The 19,845-nt window shown below is 41.6% G+C and overlaps 1 protein-coding gene across 2 annotated transcripts; it reads right to left on the reverse strand.

The window, feature by feature from the left end:
* Positions 1-144: 144 nt before the first annotated feature.
* Positions 145-19,263, reverse strand: GOSR2 (golgi SNAP receptor complex member 2). 2 transcript variants are annotated; one of them, XM_016139819.2, is made up of 6 exons: positions 19,143-19,263; positions 11,457-11,521; positions 9,917-10,025; positions 8,845-8,977; positions 6,270-6,410; positions 145-3,262 (listed from the first exon to the last, which is right to left on the reverse strand). In XM_016139819.2, exons 1-6 carry the CDS (start codon positions 19,169-19,171, stop codon positions 3,101-3,103), a joined length of 639 nt encoding a protein of 212 aa, XP_015995305.1. In that variant the 5' UTR covers positions 19,172-19,263; the 3' UTR covers positions 145-3,100. The 2 variants fall into 2 exon arrangements, with proteins under 2 accessions (XP_015995305.1, XP_015995306.1); XM_016139820.2 differs by lacking the exon at positions 19,143-19,263 and adding an exon at positions 18,984-19,117.
* Positions 19,264-19,845: the final 582 nt, after the last annotated feature.

A 19,845-nucleotide genomic window follows, 5' to 3' on the forward strand; every position in this document is an offset into this window, starting at 1 on the left:
CCCAGTGTACTTCAGTAGGGCTTCGGGACTGAATTTGTGTTTTTCTGGTATTGACATTCTACTCTTGATCTGTTCTTGGTCTTCACTTCTTTATATTTCACTGTTATTTCCTATAAGTCTCTTCAAATCTTTTCTGAAATAAGATAGGATATAAGCAAATAAGACTTTATTGTGGACTTCATAAGTTTTGTCCTTTACACATATACGCTGAGCTAGTTTAGCATATATTTTCAAATGCTGTTATCTTTAAGACAAAAGCCTTCTGTCTAAAAGACAATGGTTTTAAAATACACATATCAAAATTACTTAAGAGACCTACGAATATTCTAATTCAGAAAGCGTGGGTAGGCCCCAGGAATCTATAATTTAAAAAATGTTTCCCAGCTGCTTCTGAGGCAGCCTGCCCAGCCCTGGGCCACAGAGCAATGTTTGAGAATGTCTGGCCTGGAACATAAAAAAAGGGGGTCATTAGTTATAACAATGAATGCCAAACTCCTTTATAAAATATAATTTTATAAATAAAATAAAGCTCAACTTTATTCAACTGATGTGTTTCAAAAACAATGGGTGTTAAGTCCAAATTTGCGAATCAAACCTGTTGAAATTCATCAGGGCGCAGGACTTAGAAAAAAATCCTGCAATGAATTCTTCTATAAAATCAAGACTCTTCTACTTACTTGGTCTTTGAGTTTGGCTTTTCTTAGGGTGGTCACCCCTGGAGTAAATTCCACAGAATGAGGATATTCCCAAGTTCCTTGAAAACCTACCTGTCTTAAACCACAATAGGTAAACCTGTACCAAAAGGCTGTACAAGTTTGCAGAGGCTGTCTACTGGAGATTCTTGCACCAGCTCAACCTAAGAATCCACCCTGACTCCACTAGGGGGTGCTCCTTCCTTGGCCTGGGACCCTTCCCTACACGTTGGGGACTAGGGGACAGAAGCACCCAGTCAGGCCGGTGTATGTTTCTCACAGACACATTGTGGCTGCTGTTCCCTAGCCCAGGATGATAAACACCCACAAACTACCCACAATTTTACAAAGTAGGGAGAATGGCTCTAAAGATGCAGTATGAAGGAAGGCCTTCTGGTTCATTAAGGCCAACAATCACTATAAAGGCAAGTGTGGAAACACACTGGTGTACACTACAAATAGATGTCACAAAAGCCAATGGTGGGCAGGGAGTGGTAGGAGTTTTAGCCTTCCAGAGCTCAAGTCCAAATTGCTCAGTTGCTCCTTATACACCTTCCTCCAAAGTACACTGTCCAGCAGGATATTCAGGTGTTCAGGAAATAGAATGGCCAGGTCTATGCAGTTAAAAAAAACCGTTTTATGGACTGCAGTTAAAAAAAAAAAAAAAAAAAAAAAAAACATTTTATATGCTCTGTCCCTAGGAGGGCAGGGGTGCTTGGTGTGAGAGAAATTCCAAACTGTGCCTCCCCCAAAGTTAAATGTAGTTCTGACAATGCCTCAACCCTTCAGGCCACTGTTTTCATCCTGGCAGGGCCCTCGATCTTTTTATGAAAGGGTCATAGATTCCTCCTTCCTTGGAAACTCAGGGCCCTGTTAATTAAGCCCAGAAGGGTAGGAGCAATGGAGAGCCAACCAAAAGTGTGACATCGGTACCCAGAAAACTCATGTTAAAAATCTGTGATTGAGAAATATTCACCGAAAGGGGATCTATGCCACAGATGTGGCTGAAAAGACCAATACTGCTAATGAAACAGGTGGGAGGTTAATAAGGAAGGTGGAAAGGAAAACACAGAGCAAAGGGCAAGAAGACAGAAGACAGCCCAAGTAATAAGAAACAAAGACAGGAAGTAGGTGGGCCAAAAGGTGGGGTTAATACTGACCCGGTTTCCATTTTTTTCTGGGAAATTTTGAGTGCTATTTTATGTCTTGACATAGGCTACTGAGCCTAGGACTGGCTGGGCCTACGACAGGTGAAAAATCATGCTAGTCAGGTCTTTCTAGTACTTTTGGCAATTAATCACAATAGGTAGATTGGCTTTACAATAAATTCCACAATACACCAGGTAGTGGTACGGCCTTAATGCAGGGTTAGTCGGAGAAGGAAAAGGTCCTGGTCCCTGAAAAGAGAGTCTCACAAGGACACCAGCGATGGTTTCAGGGTGGGATCTGCCAGGGCTTGGCTGACAAAGTTGTTAAAATATTTTAAGGAAAGGAAAACAGCTAAAGAGATGCTAAAACTAGACATGAGACTATACTTGACAAACAACTAACCTATGCTCACAGCTACTGTGTAAAGGGCAAAGGCTCACCAAAGCCTGGGAATGGGTGCCAGCTTACAGTCTAGAAACCTTAAAAGCAAACCATTCTATTAACTACCCAAAAGAGTCAGTGACGAGGGTCTTCAGTCTTCAGACTGAACATGCCCAGAGAATAATGGTGGCCTCACTTTAGACAGGAGAAATGCTTGGCCAGTGTAATATGGAAAATCTTGTCAGCAACTGCATCAATGACTTTTTTTCCTCTAGCTGCTTACAGGGAAGGGTGACAAGACTTAGCAGTCATCTGCATGTCATTTTGGGAGTGGTGGAGGTAGCTAGTAGCAAGAGCATGTGACGCGATCTACTATAAGGGGCACAAGAAAAGTAGTCCTCTTCTGCACCCCTCCACTGCTTCCGTTCCAGCCTCCCCGTTAAGAGCCAGAAAGGCCGAATGAGGACAATGCGTAGACAGTCCTGTCTGCAAGGCTCACCGTGAACGCCTTGTTGGGGCATGCATCAGTTATATGGACAAGACCACCGAAGCCATTCTCCTTTCTCTTCCGTCATCATCCCTTACTGTTCTATCACATCCTCCTCCAGTAAGAGTGAGAGAGAGAACAGGTATTTCTTTCATTTCCTAAGCACCGTGAATCTTGGTAGCATGTTTCACTTCCAAGATGTCACAGGAAACAGAGCAGGTATGAAACTCCCACTAGGTTATGAATCACAATTACTTCCCAGTGGTCTTCACAGTTAAGATGGACACATATTTCAAAAGGTGGCCTCTGGGCCCCACCTTGCACACACACACACTCACACACACTCTCACGCTGTGGGAACGCCGCTGATCAGCTGCTGGGCTTGGCTGGCTCACGTCAGGTACTGCACCACGAGGAACATGACCACACAGGTGAGAAGCATCCCACCAATCATTAAGTACTTGTCCTGGAAAGCTCGCTTCTCGATGAACCGCATCACCGTGTTGGACAAGCCCAGCATGTTGACGACGTCGAGGATCTTCTTCTGAGTCCCCTGGGGCAGACAAGAGGAGAAAGGAAAACATAGATCGACTCATTCTGCCATGGCGAATGTCATTATGAGATGGGGCTTTACCAACAGACAAGTCTCTTGGTCATGCTTAAAGCACATAAAAAGCAGCGTCAACCAGAAATACATCACTCTCATATGGGTAGATAACTTTTGATCAAGGCACCAGAGCACCACGAGAGGAAAAGAAAAGTCTTTTCCACAAATGTGCTAGAACAACTTGCTATATAATAAATATCACCTATATGTATCACACATACGTCTTGTGTAGATATATATGTGTGTGTAAAAAAAGATCCTTGATTTATATTATACACAAAAATAAAGTTGAGACAGATTGTAGGATTAAACATAAAAGCTGAAATTACAATAAAGCTTCTAGTAGAAAACACAGAATATCCAAAAATTAGAAACAATCCAGGTGTTTATCACCAGATGATGGATACTTTATGATATATCTGATAAAGGGATTACTGCTCAGCCATAAAAGAACCTAATTACCAACATATAATGATATGAATGAGCCTGCAAAACATTTCCAAGGGGAAAAAGCCACACATAAAATAGTGGTATGAATACGTTTATATAAAATTCAAAAACAGACAAAACTAACTCACAGTGACGTAAATCAGTACACTGGTTGCCTGTGGGGGCGGGGCAGGCTGACTGGGTGGGAAAACGCAAGAGGGATCATTCAGGGGTGATGAAGTGGTCTGTCGTGACAGCAGTGTGAGTTACCAAGGTGTACACATCTGTCGAGGTTCCATGATCTATACAATAAGATCTGCGTACCTCCCTATAAGTGCATGATACCTCGATAAAAATTTTTTAAATTAGAATATTTTATCCTGAAAAAAGGTTAACATCAAAACACTTTGTCTCTGCTCCCTAGCTCTTCTATTAGAGAGAAGTCTCAGGGAGTCTGCTGAGCACAATGCGTGGGTCCGTGTCCACGGTTAGGAGCGGGTTTGAAGTGGCCAAGATGGAACGGCAGAAACACAACTGACACAGACACCAACACGACAACCTAAAACCCCTTATGTGTCACCACCCACCACTGAAAACAAAAGGATTTTTTACTCCTAAACCAACAGCCCAAACCACCCAGCCTGCCCTTCTTCTCTGCCTTCTATTCATTTTTAAGCGCATTTAATTTTTATGAAATAACAAACATAAATAAATGCTAGGTAGACCCCAAGTTACATCTACACACATCACCGACTGCGTTTGCATGGATGGCACCTAACTTAACGCCTCACACCCATTTTTAACATGAATAACACATCAACAAGCAACTGAAAAGATGCAAGAGAAGCGAGAATGACGCGAGGCACCGCGGACGGGGATTCGAACCTACATTCTGCCTAGTGACTGAAGAAGAGTCAAACTTGATTACTGCCAGGGGAGACCAGACGTGTGTTTTCTCCACAACAGTAATGGTAAATATTAGACTCTCGCTAAAGATTCTGCTTAGCTTGAAAAGCACAGATTATTTCCTTGCCCTTTGAAGTTCAAGCATCGAGCCTCTAAAATCACCTTAAAACTGCCATAAATTTCCAAAAATGTTCTCATTTTCAACCACGAATTTCCCCAAATCGGGACCCAGCTCCTTCATGCTCTCTCCCACATTCCTTTCAAACGGCTGAAGTAAAAAGTCTCCTGACAGAGGTGGGATGGGAGTCAAGGGGAAGGAATTAAGTGACAGCAGACAGGTGATCAGGGGTGTGCAAGGACATGGGACCAGAAGCCTCACATCCCAGCCCCCAACCACCCCACCAGGCTCCCTGGCACTTCGCTTCTGGTGACTGTGTCGGGGCAGAAGCCACTTGCACTCCTCAGTGATACTGGACTTCGGTAGGAAGCTCACATTTGCTTTAACAATAAGCTCTAACCCCCATGGGTCGATGTTAGTGTGGCATGGCGAGTCCTGGCCTAAAAGGATTTTTCTGTTTTTCTTAGATATGGGAAGGAGGCCAACAGTATTCTACAGAAAGGGTGCATTAATCAGCATGTATCAGTTTAGATTACTGCAAGTGGCCGTTCTGAAAGAGGGGCGCCGTGAAGCAGTCGGAGACCACACTTCAGGCCATCTGAAGCACTGTAGCCGTCCACAGGAAGTAAGTGTCACTCGTGGCTCTCCTGACCTTCTCCTTGGTAAAGGTGGCAGAAATATACTGAACTCCCTCGGAGCTGACAGGCTCAGTGTGGTCCAACAAAAACTAAGATAAAGCTCACACTTCCGAGTGACTGTTTCTCACAGCTCAGTGGCAGGGAGTGCTTCGTTCACAGGGAACCACACCCTGATAATAGTCACAGCCCACACCCCATTATCCATCAGGGTTGATACAGGAAAAGGGTTGAGGCTGAAACATCACAACTGACATCAGAGTCTGTGTAATGTTTCTGTAAGCCACTCCCAGGGGGTTGGAGTCTCAGCCAATGGGGTGGGGCTTCTAGCAATACCTAGACCCAAAGAGTGAAGGGTCCCTCGGGATCAGCAGCATGTGCTCTAGAAGCTATCAGCTGCTCATCAACCGGCGCAGCCCTAGGAGCCCAGCCTTGGAGATTCGGTTACTGCTGTACAGAAAGGTTATAAGGCAGTTCACAGCAGGGGCCCTACGGGAACACCTGAGAGTGAGGTGCCAAAGTACAGCCACGTCTTCCTTCTTATGACAGTGGATTCTATAACAGAGTTTCTTCATCTATTATTGGCTCCTCTCAGAGCAGCAGTCACTTTCAGAAAAGCTTCAGTGACTGGAAAGAAGACCTGGCTACCAAAAGATGTCACATTATGATTTGCTGCAGGTGCAAGAAATACCTCCTGGCAAAGGAAATCTGGTTACTTTTGGACTCATAACAACTCAACGCCAACAGAAAGGATCCCAAACTTAAGGACTCTGTCTCACCAACACAATTTGGGGATATGTAATCAAAACGTAAACACAGGTACCAAACAAGAGGCCTTCTCCCTGTCCCTCAGAAGGGCCCCCACCTTCAAGGTCAGTCTCTGGGCCCTCAGTCCCTGCAGAATACTGTGCCCGCCTCCAATGAGGTCATCCATGCCGTGGTGAATGTTCTGGAGGGAGGAGTTAAACTGCAGTGATTCGTCCATTGATATGGTGGTGTCAGCGTCCTGTGAAAGAAACGCAGGCACTTGATTAACTTTGCTCGCTGGTCAGCTCCTGAGGTCCCACCACGTCTGACTGCTCTGCCTGCCTTTTGATCAAGGCCATGCCAGAAGAACAGCCAGAGGGAATGGTGCAAGAACTGGAGGAACCTAATAGAGAAGAAAAGCAAAGATCTGGGGTGGCCTCTGTTCACTTTCCTCAGACTACTACTTTCCAGACAAGTTCCACTATACAAGTTTTAATTCCTGCCTCTGTATCGTTGCCCCCACTTAGGAAAAATTCTATTCTTTTAAAACCTCACCAGGCTTCTCCAAAAGGCTTTCTCTGACTACTCACTAACCTAGCTTGTTCCAAATGTTCCTTTACTTCACTTTCCCTTAATAAAATATTAAATGTTTGCTTTCGTTCTTTAGCTTTTAAACTATAACTTATCCCTCCAATTAAACTGAAGAAACTGTGCTTTCTGTTGAAGGCCTCATGGTGTTCAGATGGGCTATTCTCCTAAGCAGACAAGAAAAATGTACACAAAAGACTGGAGACAAAAACTAACACTGACCAAGTGCTTTCTACTTTGCATGCCGATTACCCTAAGCTCATTTAATCCTCATTCTAACCTTACGAGGCAATGACTATATTATCCCCATTTTAGAGATGAAGAAACCTAAGCCCAAACAGGTGGAATAAGTAGTCCGAGATCTCACGGAGCTGGTAAGACGCCTGGCAGGGCATGAACCCCAGTCCTGAGCGCAGAGCCTGCTCTCTTACCCATCTTGTCAGGCGAAACACCAAGACCAACGAATCCTACACTCTAACTTTACTCTGAAAGTGGACTGCACGCAGAAACAAGTCATGACCAGCTGTGATACCGTTCTCTTTCCCGCCTCCTGATGATCACAAATTCTTCTGTTGACCAGGCCATTTTTACCACTTTTCATCATCACAAAGAGGTTAAACATCCTTTACTTTGCTGCACAAGTTGAAACTCATTTTTTATGCATACATCTTCAATCCCCCTTGCTAATACAGGAATTTCTCACAGGAAGGAATCATATCTTCCGAATTTTTCAATTGCTTTATTCTTGGCACCTTAAATACTGTTCTGCATACAGCTAATGCTCACTGAGTCAAAAGACTTCGGTGTTTGAATGAGCCAGTCAGAATTCTCTTTATTTGGCAAGCATTTATTGAATGCCATTTATATACAGATCTTTCTTACCCTTCCACCTGAAAGGGTATAGATGATGGGCCATTATTTCTCAGAAAAATGTATGATAGCTCCAGATCACAGAATAATGATGAAGTTCATTCAGCAAGTCAATTTTTATTAAGGGCCCACTGTATGCAAAGTATCACACCAGGCTGTTTAAGACACAGAATAATTCTGAGCTACCATCTCTAGCCTAAACAAGGCCTGAATAACCAATGCCATAAATATCAAAAGCCCACACAACATCTTTTAGTGTGTCATATAGCTCACTATGCTTTTGAAAGTTGGCTATGCTTACCACTATACTACCAATGTCTTCATCACACTTTTGAATTGCTGTTAATCATTGCTACCTGACTGCTTACTCTAGAGAAACAGAAACTATGGGGGCATGTTCCGAAACACTTGGGGAAATTTACTGCAACTGTGGACACAGAAAAGTGTTAAATATCTGCAAAGTGGGAACTGATTTCAATTCTGATGGCAGACTTAGAAAGCTAAGTCTTTAGAAAATAATGTCTCTATAAAAAAAGAAAAACAAACCAAAGCACAAAACAGAAAAACAAAAACAAACAAAACCCCAAACCCACCTTACTTGTTGGAATATATTATGTAGGACACAAAAAAAGCCAATACGTAGAAAATTATCCTATTGAGACCGAAGGGCAGGAATAAGGGTGTTCTACAAAACCAAACATGCAAACCTACAGGCCACTTTCAAACAGGCTCAAATCAAGCAATCCATCGAAAACAAAATACTTGTTAACAAATTCCCTCAAATTACTGCTCAGACCAGGGACAAAAACATTTTAATGCATCTGACACTGGAACCACACACATACACAGCATAATGGCAATCGCCTCAAGGCAGCTTTGAAATGCTGCCCTCACTACAAATGGTCTAAGTTCTAATCATTTGTCTCTATCTGATCAGAAAAAACTTTTCCACCATGTCAACTGCGACCTCTTTGCATCTGACCAGTCAAACCAGGTAATTTTGACCTCTGCCCCTTCCCTCAAGTTAACTGCTTCCTCGTCAGGTTTCTGTGTTAGAAAAAGAGAGTCCCTACCTAGCTATAGTCTCTATGACAATGCACAAAGTCCACGTCAGTTAGTCTCCTCCTTTTCAGTCTGCTTCAGACACCCCACTAAAAGGATGAAGCTCAGAGACCTGAGCCAGTTCTAATGAGCTGTCAAGTACCTGCAGACCCCCACCCAGGCACCTGGCTTACATTAGTGGTGAAGGTACGAGACAGAAGCTCCTCTCGTTGTCTCTCCTGATGTTCCCTTGTGTATCTCTGATGCTGGAAGTTTCTGAGAGCACTCTGCAGGTGCTGGACATCATACTTTAACTGGTCAACACGACTGGAATTGAGAGAGAGAGAGAGAGAGAGAGAGAGAGAGAGAGAGAGAGAGAGAGAGAGAGAGAGAGAGAGAGAGAGAGAGAGAGAGAGAGAGAGAGAGGGAGAGAGAGAGAGAGAGAGAGAGAGAGATATATTACATTCCAGGAACCCAAGACAGCACGATTTGAGGTGGCCAAGAAAGAAGACATTTCCTCACTTCTCCCTATACCACTCCATGCTATTCCCCCTCTCCCCCAATAATCTTATTTTGATCAATGATGTTGAAAATAAATAAGTAGCCTGTGGTTAGAGTAGGGCTGCAGCACACAAGAGTCCAGCAGCTTTACTTAAATACTTGCTGGTCTCTGACTCTGGATGCATGACAAGGAACAGGTGACAGGAAGCAGGTCTGATGACCTCTTCCTGACCTTCTATGGATTATACAGCTCTCCTGGAAGAAGCCCAAGGGCATCTTTGGAGTAAAGCATCAACAAAGTTTCATAAAACTTTTGGGAGCAGGGGCTGGGATGGAGATGGTGAGAGTGGTTTCATTTTAATTTCATGGGGGAGTATCAAATATTAGATCAGTATTTCGTTACAAATAGACTGAAGTGATTAAGAGTAAGATTCAGTTCAACTCAAAAATATAGTGGGAATCAAGGGGCAGAGTAACTCCCTGGCAGCTTTAAGCTTAAAGTGGTCATGGGTCTGGTCAGAAAAGCAGTACTGGAGGCAGAATTTCAAAATGACACCAATGAGGTAAGGAGGCAGAAGACTTCGGAGCAACTAACTTCACAGACTTTACTTTGAGAGAGTATCACTCAAATAAAATTGTGCCCTTTATGGGGATTTTATGTTTGCACAGTCTCAGTTTTTCAGTGTATAAATGGATTTTTAGACTATTTGATAGTTTCCCTGGGAGAAAGGCCTGTCTTGGGGCCTGGGGTGTTGGAGCACTCACAGTTTAGCATTCTGTCTTTTGTTAGGGGGCTCCTTGCTGGACAAAATCTCCAGACGTTCTAGATGGCTGAATATCTGGTCTATGCTTGCTTGAATTTCATTTTCTACTACTGCACAAAAAAGAAAACAGAATAACTGCTGGAAAAGAGATAGTGAACTTAAATTAGAATGATAAATCAAACACCTTTTTTCCATATCCGATAGACTCAAAAATATGTATTTCAAAAGGAAAAAAATACATACACTAATAATTGGGGGAAAATCAAGTTATACTAATTGACTGTAAATTTTGTTTCAAATATGTACATATGTGTATACATATATAACTGTTAATACCATAACTATGCCAATTTTTAAAAAATCTGAGTGTAAATCTATAGAATTCAATCTCCTGTCTTTAGAAAATAAAATGAACATTTGTGTCCAAATAAAATTTTTAAGCAAAATGAAGTATTTTCTGATACAGAATGAGGTCTCTTTTCCTTTGAGGTTATTCTCAGGTATGGATTATAAATATAAAAAGACTGCCTATTGAATTCCCTATAGTAATGAGGTTTTAAAAAAAGCACAAAGGGGAAGATTAGTAATTGAAACACAGAGAAGAGCTCCCTAAGGCTTTCCATAAGAATGGGTGGGCTGATGTTACAGTGCCCAAAATAGACCAAATATCAGTAGGAAAGGCCCAGGAAAGAATCCACAGAGGTAAAGATATGATAAATACAGTCATTTTCCTTATCCTTTGTGATAAACAGTCAAAATGACCTCTTTTCCATTTCTAATCATGTAACAACGAGTGTTGGGAAAGCAAACAAAGTCGATGGACAGAAACTAAACTGTGCACAAAAGAAGGCATCCAGATTGCTTCTTGCCCCATAAAGAAAAGACAGCAATGTCACCTTCCTAGGTTAGCCAACAAATACAGATTAGAGCAAGGTGGGGCACAGAAGCGAGAGAAAAGGTGCTTCTGAAAGGAGACAGAAGATATGGCTTGGTGAGAGCCAAGCAGTGAGGTGAATGAAGACAGTTCCTGCAGTGTGTGGGTAACCAGTTGTGTGTGCACAACCGACTCAGAAAAAGGACCTTCTCTTACAATAGAAAAGAAACTAAAAAAAACACAATGCAGCACTCTTCTCAAAAGAAATTGTGGTGTGGGAACTAAGCTCATTAATATTGCTATTCGTTTCTGAATAATCCTCCTAAAAAGCCACAGTTCTCAGCTCAGAAGCAATGACCAATTCCAGTTAAATATCTCCGACTTTTTATGGAGCAAATTCCTCTAAGGACTAGGTAATTAGATTAAGACAGATGGAGGGGAGAGCTTCCACTCCCACAGGGCCATGTCAGGTTGAGTGGAGGGGTAATGGGGGATGAGACTGGTGGGATTCCAAAAGGCACAATCAGGAAAATCAGTGACTGTGCCATAGGGTTTTCTGCACCCTAACAACACGACTCATTCCACACTGAATCATTAAGCCCCCGAGGCAGAAATGCAGCCAGGAAATTCAGCCCATTAGCACCATGTCATCAGAGAAAGGACTCACAGTGCACAGACTGCTTGTCTGCCGTCTCCAGGCGTCCCATGTGAGACTGGATCTCGTGGACCTGCCTATCAAAGGAAGAGGGAGGAAATTAGTGCGACAGGAGTAATCAACAGTGCTTCTGTCAGGAAAGACAGATTTTCTGATGCCAACGTGTAACTGATTTAAATTGACAGCATCACTTAACTGTAAAATGTGTTATGTGGCACTTTAGGCCACATTTTTTGGCATGGTTTATAATATTTTAACATTATTAATAATAATAATACTGACAGGCAATATAACGAGTGCTTACCATATCTGAGACATTCTGCAAAGTCAATGACCCTATGAGGAAAGTACTATTACCATTCTCATTTTATAACTGAAGTCCAGCAAGGTTATGTAACTTGTTCAAGGATACACAGCAAGCAATAAACCTTGATCTGGACCCAGCCAATCCCACTCGCTGTTGTTTGACCCAACGTGCTCAACACTGGTCTGTACTAGGGAGTCAAAGGGCAAGAGAGATATAATCCTTGTCCTTAAGGAACAATGTAATTAGGAATGACAGGCCAGAAAGACAAGAAAAGTCCCATGAAGATTTAAGAGAACAGTAACATATATAAGCAAGTGTAAACAAACAGAAAGCTGAGGAGCTAAGCACAGTGGTGCCAAGGAAAGACAAGTGAACAAAAGGGCTGGGGCTGAGAAGAGTAAGCCGGGGAAGTTTTGTGGGTGAAGGGAGTTCCGAGCATCATTTTGAAGGAAGGCATGGTTTGGTGAAGGAAGATAAGAAAATGATATGCAAAAAAGTATGTAAGGCATGTCATAAGGATTATAAGCAGGCTGGCCTGTCTGGAAGAGAGAGAGCCAGGGTCAAAGGGGAGAAGGGGATGGGCGATTAGTTGGAGGAAACCATTGGAGGAAGGTCCTCAAAGACAGGAATCTCCTGCTGGGTAAACATCTTTCCCTGGAAATGAGGCAACTGCCATCTCAGTGGAAATGTAACACTGTACCCTGGACCTCTGGCATGGTCCCAGGCATCGGGCTCCTAGAGCATTCTCTGGAGGCTCCTCAGGGCTTAGCCAAGGTCATCCTCAGAATGCTCTCTTGTGGCCCCTGGGATTAGTTCTTGGCATACTGCTTATGCTAGCCCCAACAACTGCCTTCTGGTGCTTACAGCCTCTCTATGTTAGAGCTACATGGAAGGAGCCTGTTGAGTTCTTATATCATCTCCATCTCTTGAGTGAAAGGTCTGCAACCACTCTCTGCCATAAGCACCACACTGTGGCCCTAATGTACCGACATAAGCCAGAAGCCCAAATTTGGTTTCAACTTGCCTCTAGTCTTTTCTAGGGTTTCCCTGCAGCCTCTAAACATGACCCACGGCACCAGAAGCAAGGCAAGCCCTCAAATGACTCCCAGAGTGCTCTTGGGTCACACCTGTAGCCCTGACAGGCAACTAGAAATCATTGCTAGAGTCTGAGAGGCCAGACTGCTACTTTGGTACGGAAAGTTCTAGACATGGAGACATGGAGGCAGATGTAAGAATGCAGCTTGAGGAGCCAACATCTAGATCAGCTATCGAAGACCGGACAGTAAAGCTGATAGAAAGGAGAATTAGGACTTTACTAAAGGCCTGGATATAGGCAGTGAGGTAAATTTTCAATGGTAGCTTAACAGAGCAAATCTGAAAACTGGTGGCATTATTGATAGCAACAGGAACATAATTAAAAAGGGGGGTGGGGACAAATAACAGCCAAGACACTCTGAATAGGTATAAAAGGGATGACTTGTTCTATCTGCCATTAAGACTATTATAAAGAAAGAATTAAAACAATATGGTAACATGCAGGGAGAGACAACAAAATAGACAAGCTCTAAACCCTAATCCTGACTCAAGAGGAAAGAATAAAGGCCAGAAACAGCCCGACACATTGGGGACTTAGTGACAAACTAGTGGGAGAACAATGGACTACACTAAATGCTGATGGCTCAATTTGTTATCCATACGGAAAAAATATACCTCACGTAATATACAAAAATAAACTCAAGATGGTTTAAAACCTAGATGTAAAAAGCAAGATGTTAAAACTTTTTGAAAAATACAGGAGTACATATTATGAATTCAAGTTAAAGAAGGATTTCTTAAATGAGACGAAAAAACCAAAACTACCCTCCCAAACCACTACCTACCACATAAGACTTATACATTTGACTAAATTAAAACAAAAAACTTTTTTACACCAATGTAACCATAAAAAAAAAAAAAAAAGATGGAGACTGGAAGGTATCTGCAGCAGATAACAAAGGACTAATGTCCAGAATATATAACAAACTGCTACAAATCAATAGGAAAAGGCAAACAAAGCAATTTTTTTTATGGACAAAGGGCAACTGACAGAAAAGGAAACCCGAATATTCAATAAATATATAAAGAGATAGTCAACTTTACTAGTAATCAGGAAAATACAAATTAAAACCAATGAGATGCCACATTTCTCCCATCAGACAAACATTTTTAACTTTAGTAACACATTGATAAAGACATGGGGAAACTAGAACTCTCATACATGGAAGAATTATAAACTGGGAGAAACACTTTTAATAGCTTTCTGACAATAACTGATAGAGTCGAATATGCATATATCCTATGACCCAGAATTCTACTTCTAGGAATATGTCCTTGGGGTGTGGGAACTTTCAATTCTACTTCCATCTTTAAATCAATGATCTGAAGCATGTGTATTAAACATGAGTCCTTAGACATGAGTTATATTATTCTCTATTTCTGTATGTTTGAAATATTTCATAGATAAAATAACTAATAGTTTTTTCAGATGTTAAGAATCAATGATTTAGCAAGTATCATCATTCATTTATTTACTCACTCAGCCATTTATTCATTCATTCACAATCACAATGGTCCATGGGCAAGAGGAAAATAAAACCACAGGTATGTCCATAGCAATACACTGAGATCACAGTAAGTTTATGTTGATTTCAAGAAGCATTTGATAGTTTCACATGATACCTTATGATAAATACGGCTCAGTGATACTACAGGTTGATCTTCAGTATTCCAATACAGCACCACCTTCGGCTCTGTTTTATTTAGTATTTTTAAAAAATCAACTTATGTTTATGAAAATTACACATGATTCTATGCTAAATAAGGGATTAAGATAGTGTACAACAAAACAAACATTCACATTTCCCATTCAGGCTAAAACAGTAAGGTGAAATTTGTCAGGAATAAAAAGTTTTTTGACTTTAGATTTAAAAAATATCCAAATGCACACTATGGAGCACCATTCAATTCTAGGAGCCATCTGTTAAAGGTTTCCCCCAATGCGAGATGAACAGGATGACTGGGGAAGAGTTTAAAAGTCATGAAGAGGAATGGTCAAAAGAACGAGTAATAAGCCTCTTGGAAAAGAAAAAAAAAAATGTAAAATGGCATAGCTGGTGCTCTTTAGATTATCTAGACTTGACTTACAGAATGAGGAATGGGTTTGCTTTCTGTTGCTGCTCCATAAGGGAGACCCAGGACCAAAAGGTACCAATTCCAAGATGACGGTTTTCAGCTTAATACAAAGAAACAAAACAAAGCAACCAAAAACAATTATGATCTCTCTCTTCAAGAAAAGGGAGGGGGGGAGTTCCTGCATGTTTAAACGCAGTGTACACGGATTGCCTTGGGTTTTACAGAGTCTTCCTGACCAAAGTGACTTGGAATGGAACATCTTGCCAGTCCCTTCCAATTCTTAAATTCTATGACAATAGTGGGAGAGATGAGACCAACATCCACAAAACCCCATAAACACTTAGCTGGCTTTTACTATTTTCTAAGCTAAAAAGGATAAACTTTAAGAAGTTGCTGAAAAACATCACTGACTTTTCCCATCCAATCTCAATTGCTTCGAATGAACTAGAAAAGTGATTCCAATCTTCGTGTTTTATGCCTGAGAGGAAACATATGCAAACCAACAAAGCAAGTATGCATGGCATGGTGGGAACGACCATGTGCCAACTGGACAATCTGTTTTAAACTGAACTGGGAATTCAAACAACATACTCAAAGCCAGTAAGCAACAGATGATATGCCAAGTATGATCTGGGAGTGTGAACACTAGAAATCAGAAGTCCTAGCCCTGTCTAGCACAGGGCCCATAGTGGGCTTGGGTGACACCATTACCAAGCACAGACCTAGTCGCAAGTAAGCAAGGGTCACTGTTGCTGATTTTTTTTTAAGGGTCTGTAGAAGATCTAGGAAGAAATTTAAAACAGAATTGCTTTTCAAAAGTCCATCCGGGCTGCCTCTGGCCACCATAAGCAGTAAACAAGGTTTTGGAATTAAAAGATCTGTGTTGAAGCTCTAGTTCGACTATATACTAGCTGAGGAATACTGAACAAGTCATTTAACTCCTCGGTGCCTCAGCTTCCTCAATTGTAAAATAGGGATACTAATAATCACAATTATGTAAAGGGCAGGAGATTCAAATGCAATATGAAAATGCTGTGTAACCTATACAACGTCATACAAAAGTTTGTTGTTTTTACTTAACTTTAAAGTAGTGAAACCATCTGGTCATTTTCACCTCACCCACTTTGACTCTCCTATACAGGATTTAGCCTTTCGTCAGAAGGCAAAATAAAAAAAAAAAAAGGAAAAACTTGTCTTGACATAGGTAATAGTTCTTAAACCCATATGCTCATCAAAGTCACCTATGGAGTTTATTAAAAAGTAGAGCTTCCTGTGTTCCATACCTACGGAATCAGAACTTCTATAACTACAAAGGGGGCAAATGCAGCATCTCCACTGAGATCTCAAAAATAGAAGCCTGGCTATTGGCTTCTCTATGAAGTTCATTCCAATGTTTATTCTGTTTTTCATTTTCTCCATTCATTGTTCAGGCAGTTTAGAAGTGTTTAAGATACATTACCTTAAACGTTTATCTAATTGCAATGTATTTTCAGGGACACAGCAAGAGATAACCACAAGTTGGGTTCAAAGTTCCAGTAAAATTAATACGTTCACTTACTGCTTTGTCAATTCAGCTACAATCATTAATTTCAGCAATCGCAGAAGTTAATTTCTGATGCTCACAGGACTCCATGTGTTTCCTTTTAAAGACAATCAACAGCTGAAAGGAGCCTTACAGTTTAACCGGCCTAAAACTGTCATTTTATAGATAAGGAAAACAAGGCAAAGCAGTCTAGAGCCAGAACTCTCACTGGTCTAGTACTCAAGGAAAGACAGATCAGAATATACTGTTGTGTGAAAAAAGGTAAACTCCTTAAGGGCAGGGCTGTACTGCCAGCACTGAGAATGGTCCCTGACACATAATAGGTACTCAAATAACATTTGCTGAATGAGTGACTACATAGTAGAGGGCCTAATATTGACAAATCAAATTTGGCCCAGTTTTTGTAAATAAAATTTCACATCCATTGTTTACACAATGTTTGCTGCTGTTTTTGTGCTGTACCAGGAGAGAGGAGTAGCTTCCACAGAGACTGCATGGCTCACAAAGCCTAAAATATTAACTATCTGGCCCTTGACAGGAAAAGTTGGTGAGCTCTGCTATAGAGTCCAAGGGCAAGTTGTTTGTTGAAGGCCTACAGAGTTAAGTACTTCATCTATATTACACAAATCTTGTTTGGGAAACCATTTAGTATTCTTCTTCTCCCTAAGTTTATGCAGAATTGAGCTATCTAGATTTCTCTGTGATCAGCTACCTGCTGCACTCACACCAAGTATAGTCTGAGACTCTCTAAATAAAACTATTCTTGAAAATAAACCGGTCACAGCCTCCTTAACAACGTCCTTTAACTTAACCAACTAACCAGATGAGGTTGTACAGATTAACTTTTAGGCACTCAGCTCACTGTGCCTTATTATGGTAAAAGATCTACCCATTCTTAGTAACATGATTATAATTTTCTGTTACATTCCTTTTTTAACTGACTAACTGGTCTTGTTTTTTAAGTCCCTTCCTATAATTTTTATATGAGAATAGGGCTCTCTAGTGTAAATTCTGTCATTTTAACATCATTACAAAGTTCTATATTTTCACCCACCCAAACCAAATACTTCATCACTAAAGTAAAAAGAAATCCATAAACTAAAAAATGAAAGAGTAAGAGAATCATCCTCCTCTTATCCCCAATGTTCCGAAGTATTTCTTTTCTTGTGAATTCATTAGGAAGGTGGGTCCCTATTTTATTCTATTTTCATCAGGATGAAATTACAGCATAAATTTGAAAGTTGTTAAAATAGGTTAGGTATAGATATATATACTCCAAAAAATTGAAAACAAGGAATCAAACAGATTTACACTAATGTTCATAGTAGCATTATTTGTAACAGTCAAAAGGTGGAAACGACCCAAGTGTATATCAGCAGATGAATGGATAACAAAATGTGGGGACAGGGTGTGTGTGTGCATGTGTGTGTACATACGGGATTATTTAAACATAAAAAGGGATGGTACTCTAATACATGCTACAACATAGATGAACACTGAAAACTTGCTAAGTGAAATAAGCCAGACACAAAAGGATATATATTGCATGATTCCATTTATATGAGATATCTGGAATAAGCAAATTCAGAAGAGAGAGTAGAACAGAGGTTACCATGGGCTTAAAGAGGGAGTATTGCAGAGGTACTCCTTAATGGATACTTGAGTTTCTTTGGGCTGATGAAAAACTTTTGGAAATCAATTGTGGTGATGGTTACACAATATTGTGAATGTACTTAATGTCATTGAACTGTACACTTAGAAATGGTTAAAATGGTTAATTTTGTTACACATATTTTACCACAATAAAAATGAAACAAATCATAAAAGTTTTTTCCAAAATAATAGGATAGGCATGGTCCCTCAACTCAACTATGTACCTAAGCAAGTTCCAAAAATGCAGGACAATATGAATAAAGGACACTACCAAAGAATTTAAGTTATGAGAAGTTAAACCAAACTCGATTTCCTTAAAAGTAACTTGTAACTAGATATGATTAACAAATAATAACACTGAATGCTATTTGTACAGCAATTTCCTTGTGCCACAAAAACATGGTCTTTACTATAAACCAAATCAGCATAAAAGAAAAAAATCACAATGTAGCAGCAACAAGATTAGGGTCAATCAAGAGTAGGCACTGATATCATTTAGGAGCTGCGAGTTATAATGAAACTTTTTCTAACGATATTAGCCCAGTGATGGATGGATCCTTCTAAGTTGCTTAAGCTGATTCTGTTTGTATACCCTCTATCCCATTCTGCCACACGTTAGCTTTTCTTCATGAGTCCCTTGACTCTTCAACTAAACAGTAAATTCTATGTGCTGGGACCCTTTCTCCCCACGAACTCCACCAACCCCAAGCACAGGTTGGCAGGTGCGGGACAAAGTATTATAACCTGTAGGTACGACTTTCTCTTCACCTAGTCTACCCAGTAGGTAGTCACGGCCTCGAATATCACAAGAGTCAAATGGCCCAACGTTTTGGGCTCCAGGCCTGACCCTCCGTCCGCCGCTGACCTGGGCTTCCCGCCGGGGATGGAGCACTTCCGAGCTGCCCCCGACAGTGCCCGCGGAAAGACTCGGCCTCCACACTGACGGGTGCCCAAGGCCTCAGCTCGGCAGGCCGGCCTCACCCGGCCTAGCTTCGCCCCGCCCGTTCCCCGACACGGCCCTCACTTGTGCGTTTGCTGGTACAGCCGCTCCATGTCGCCGGCCCCGTGGGTCCGGTCCGGCTTCCACAGACCACGTACTCACAATCCCCTTCAGACTTCCGGCTTCCGGCTTCCGGTCGTAGGACCCTCCCTCTCTTACTGGCCAGGGCCACCCCCACGCACGCCTTACTGGTAGTGGTTACGAGGGAAGGAAGGGGGTCGAGAAAAGAGGCCGGGAAAAGAAGGTTAAGTGTAGTCAGAGGTTCGACCTCAGATGGAAGACGAGAAGGTACAGGTTTTGGCGAGAGTCTGTCTTCAGCATTGAATCAGGCACTCTCAAGGGCAGTTGCAGAGTACTGACGTGAGGTCCTCAGATCAGGGATGGAAGCTAATGAGTGGATACTTGCTTGTGCATGCTAGAGGAAAGCTAGGATGGTTCCTTCTTGGCTTCGCGTTAAACTGTTTAATTGTGGGTCTGGAGATTTCGCCCTTCACTGGAGTCTCTGGTACAAGCTTTTATCAAAAATTTGCTCACTTGCCCCACCCACTCCATTTATCCATCCAGTAAATCCATATTGAATGAGTGGTTACTATGTGTCTAGTGTGCTGGGGGGGGGGGGGCGGCGCTGGAGGTGGCGGGGTAGGTAGTGGGGATTAGGTTCCTCTTGTCTTTAAAGAGGTCCGGGAAAGCAAGTAAAATACGTATAAAAATTAATGTCTGCAAGTAG

The sequence above is a fragment of the Rousettus aegyptiacus genome, unplaced genomic scaffold (genome assembly GCF_014176215.1).
Source record: "Rousettus aegyptiacus isolate mRouAeg1 unplaced genomic scaffold, mRouAeg1.p scaffold_m13_p_6, whole genome shotgun sequence".
Lineage (NCBI taxonomy): Eukaryota > Metazoa > Chordata > Mammalia > Chiroptera > Pteropodidae > Rousettus > Rousettus aegyptiacus.

Excerpts from the sequence above, each read along its gene's own strand:
- GOSR2 (XM_016139819.2), bottom strand. The coding sequence starts at position 19,171 with ATGGAGCGGCTGTACCAGCAAACGCACAA. Across the intron at positions 6,411-8,844 it reads CTCGTACCTTCACCACTAAT|GACGCTGACACCACCATATC; the intron begins GTAAGCCAGGTG and ends TTTCTTTCACAG. Across the intron at positions 3,263-6,269 it reads CCCAGAGACTGACCTTGAAG|GGGACTCAGAAGAAGATCCT; the intron begins GTGGGGGCCCTT and ends TGTCTGCCCCAG.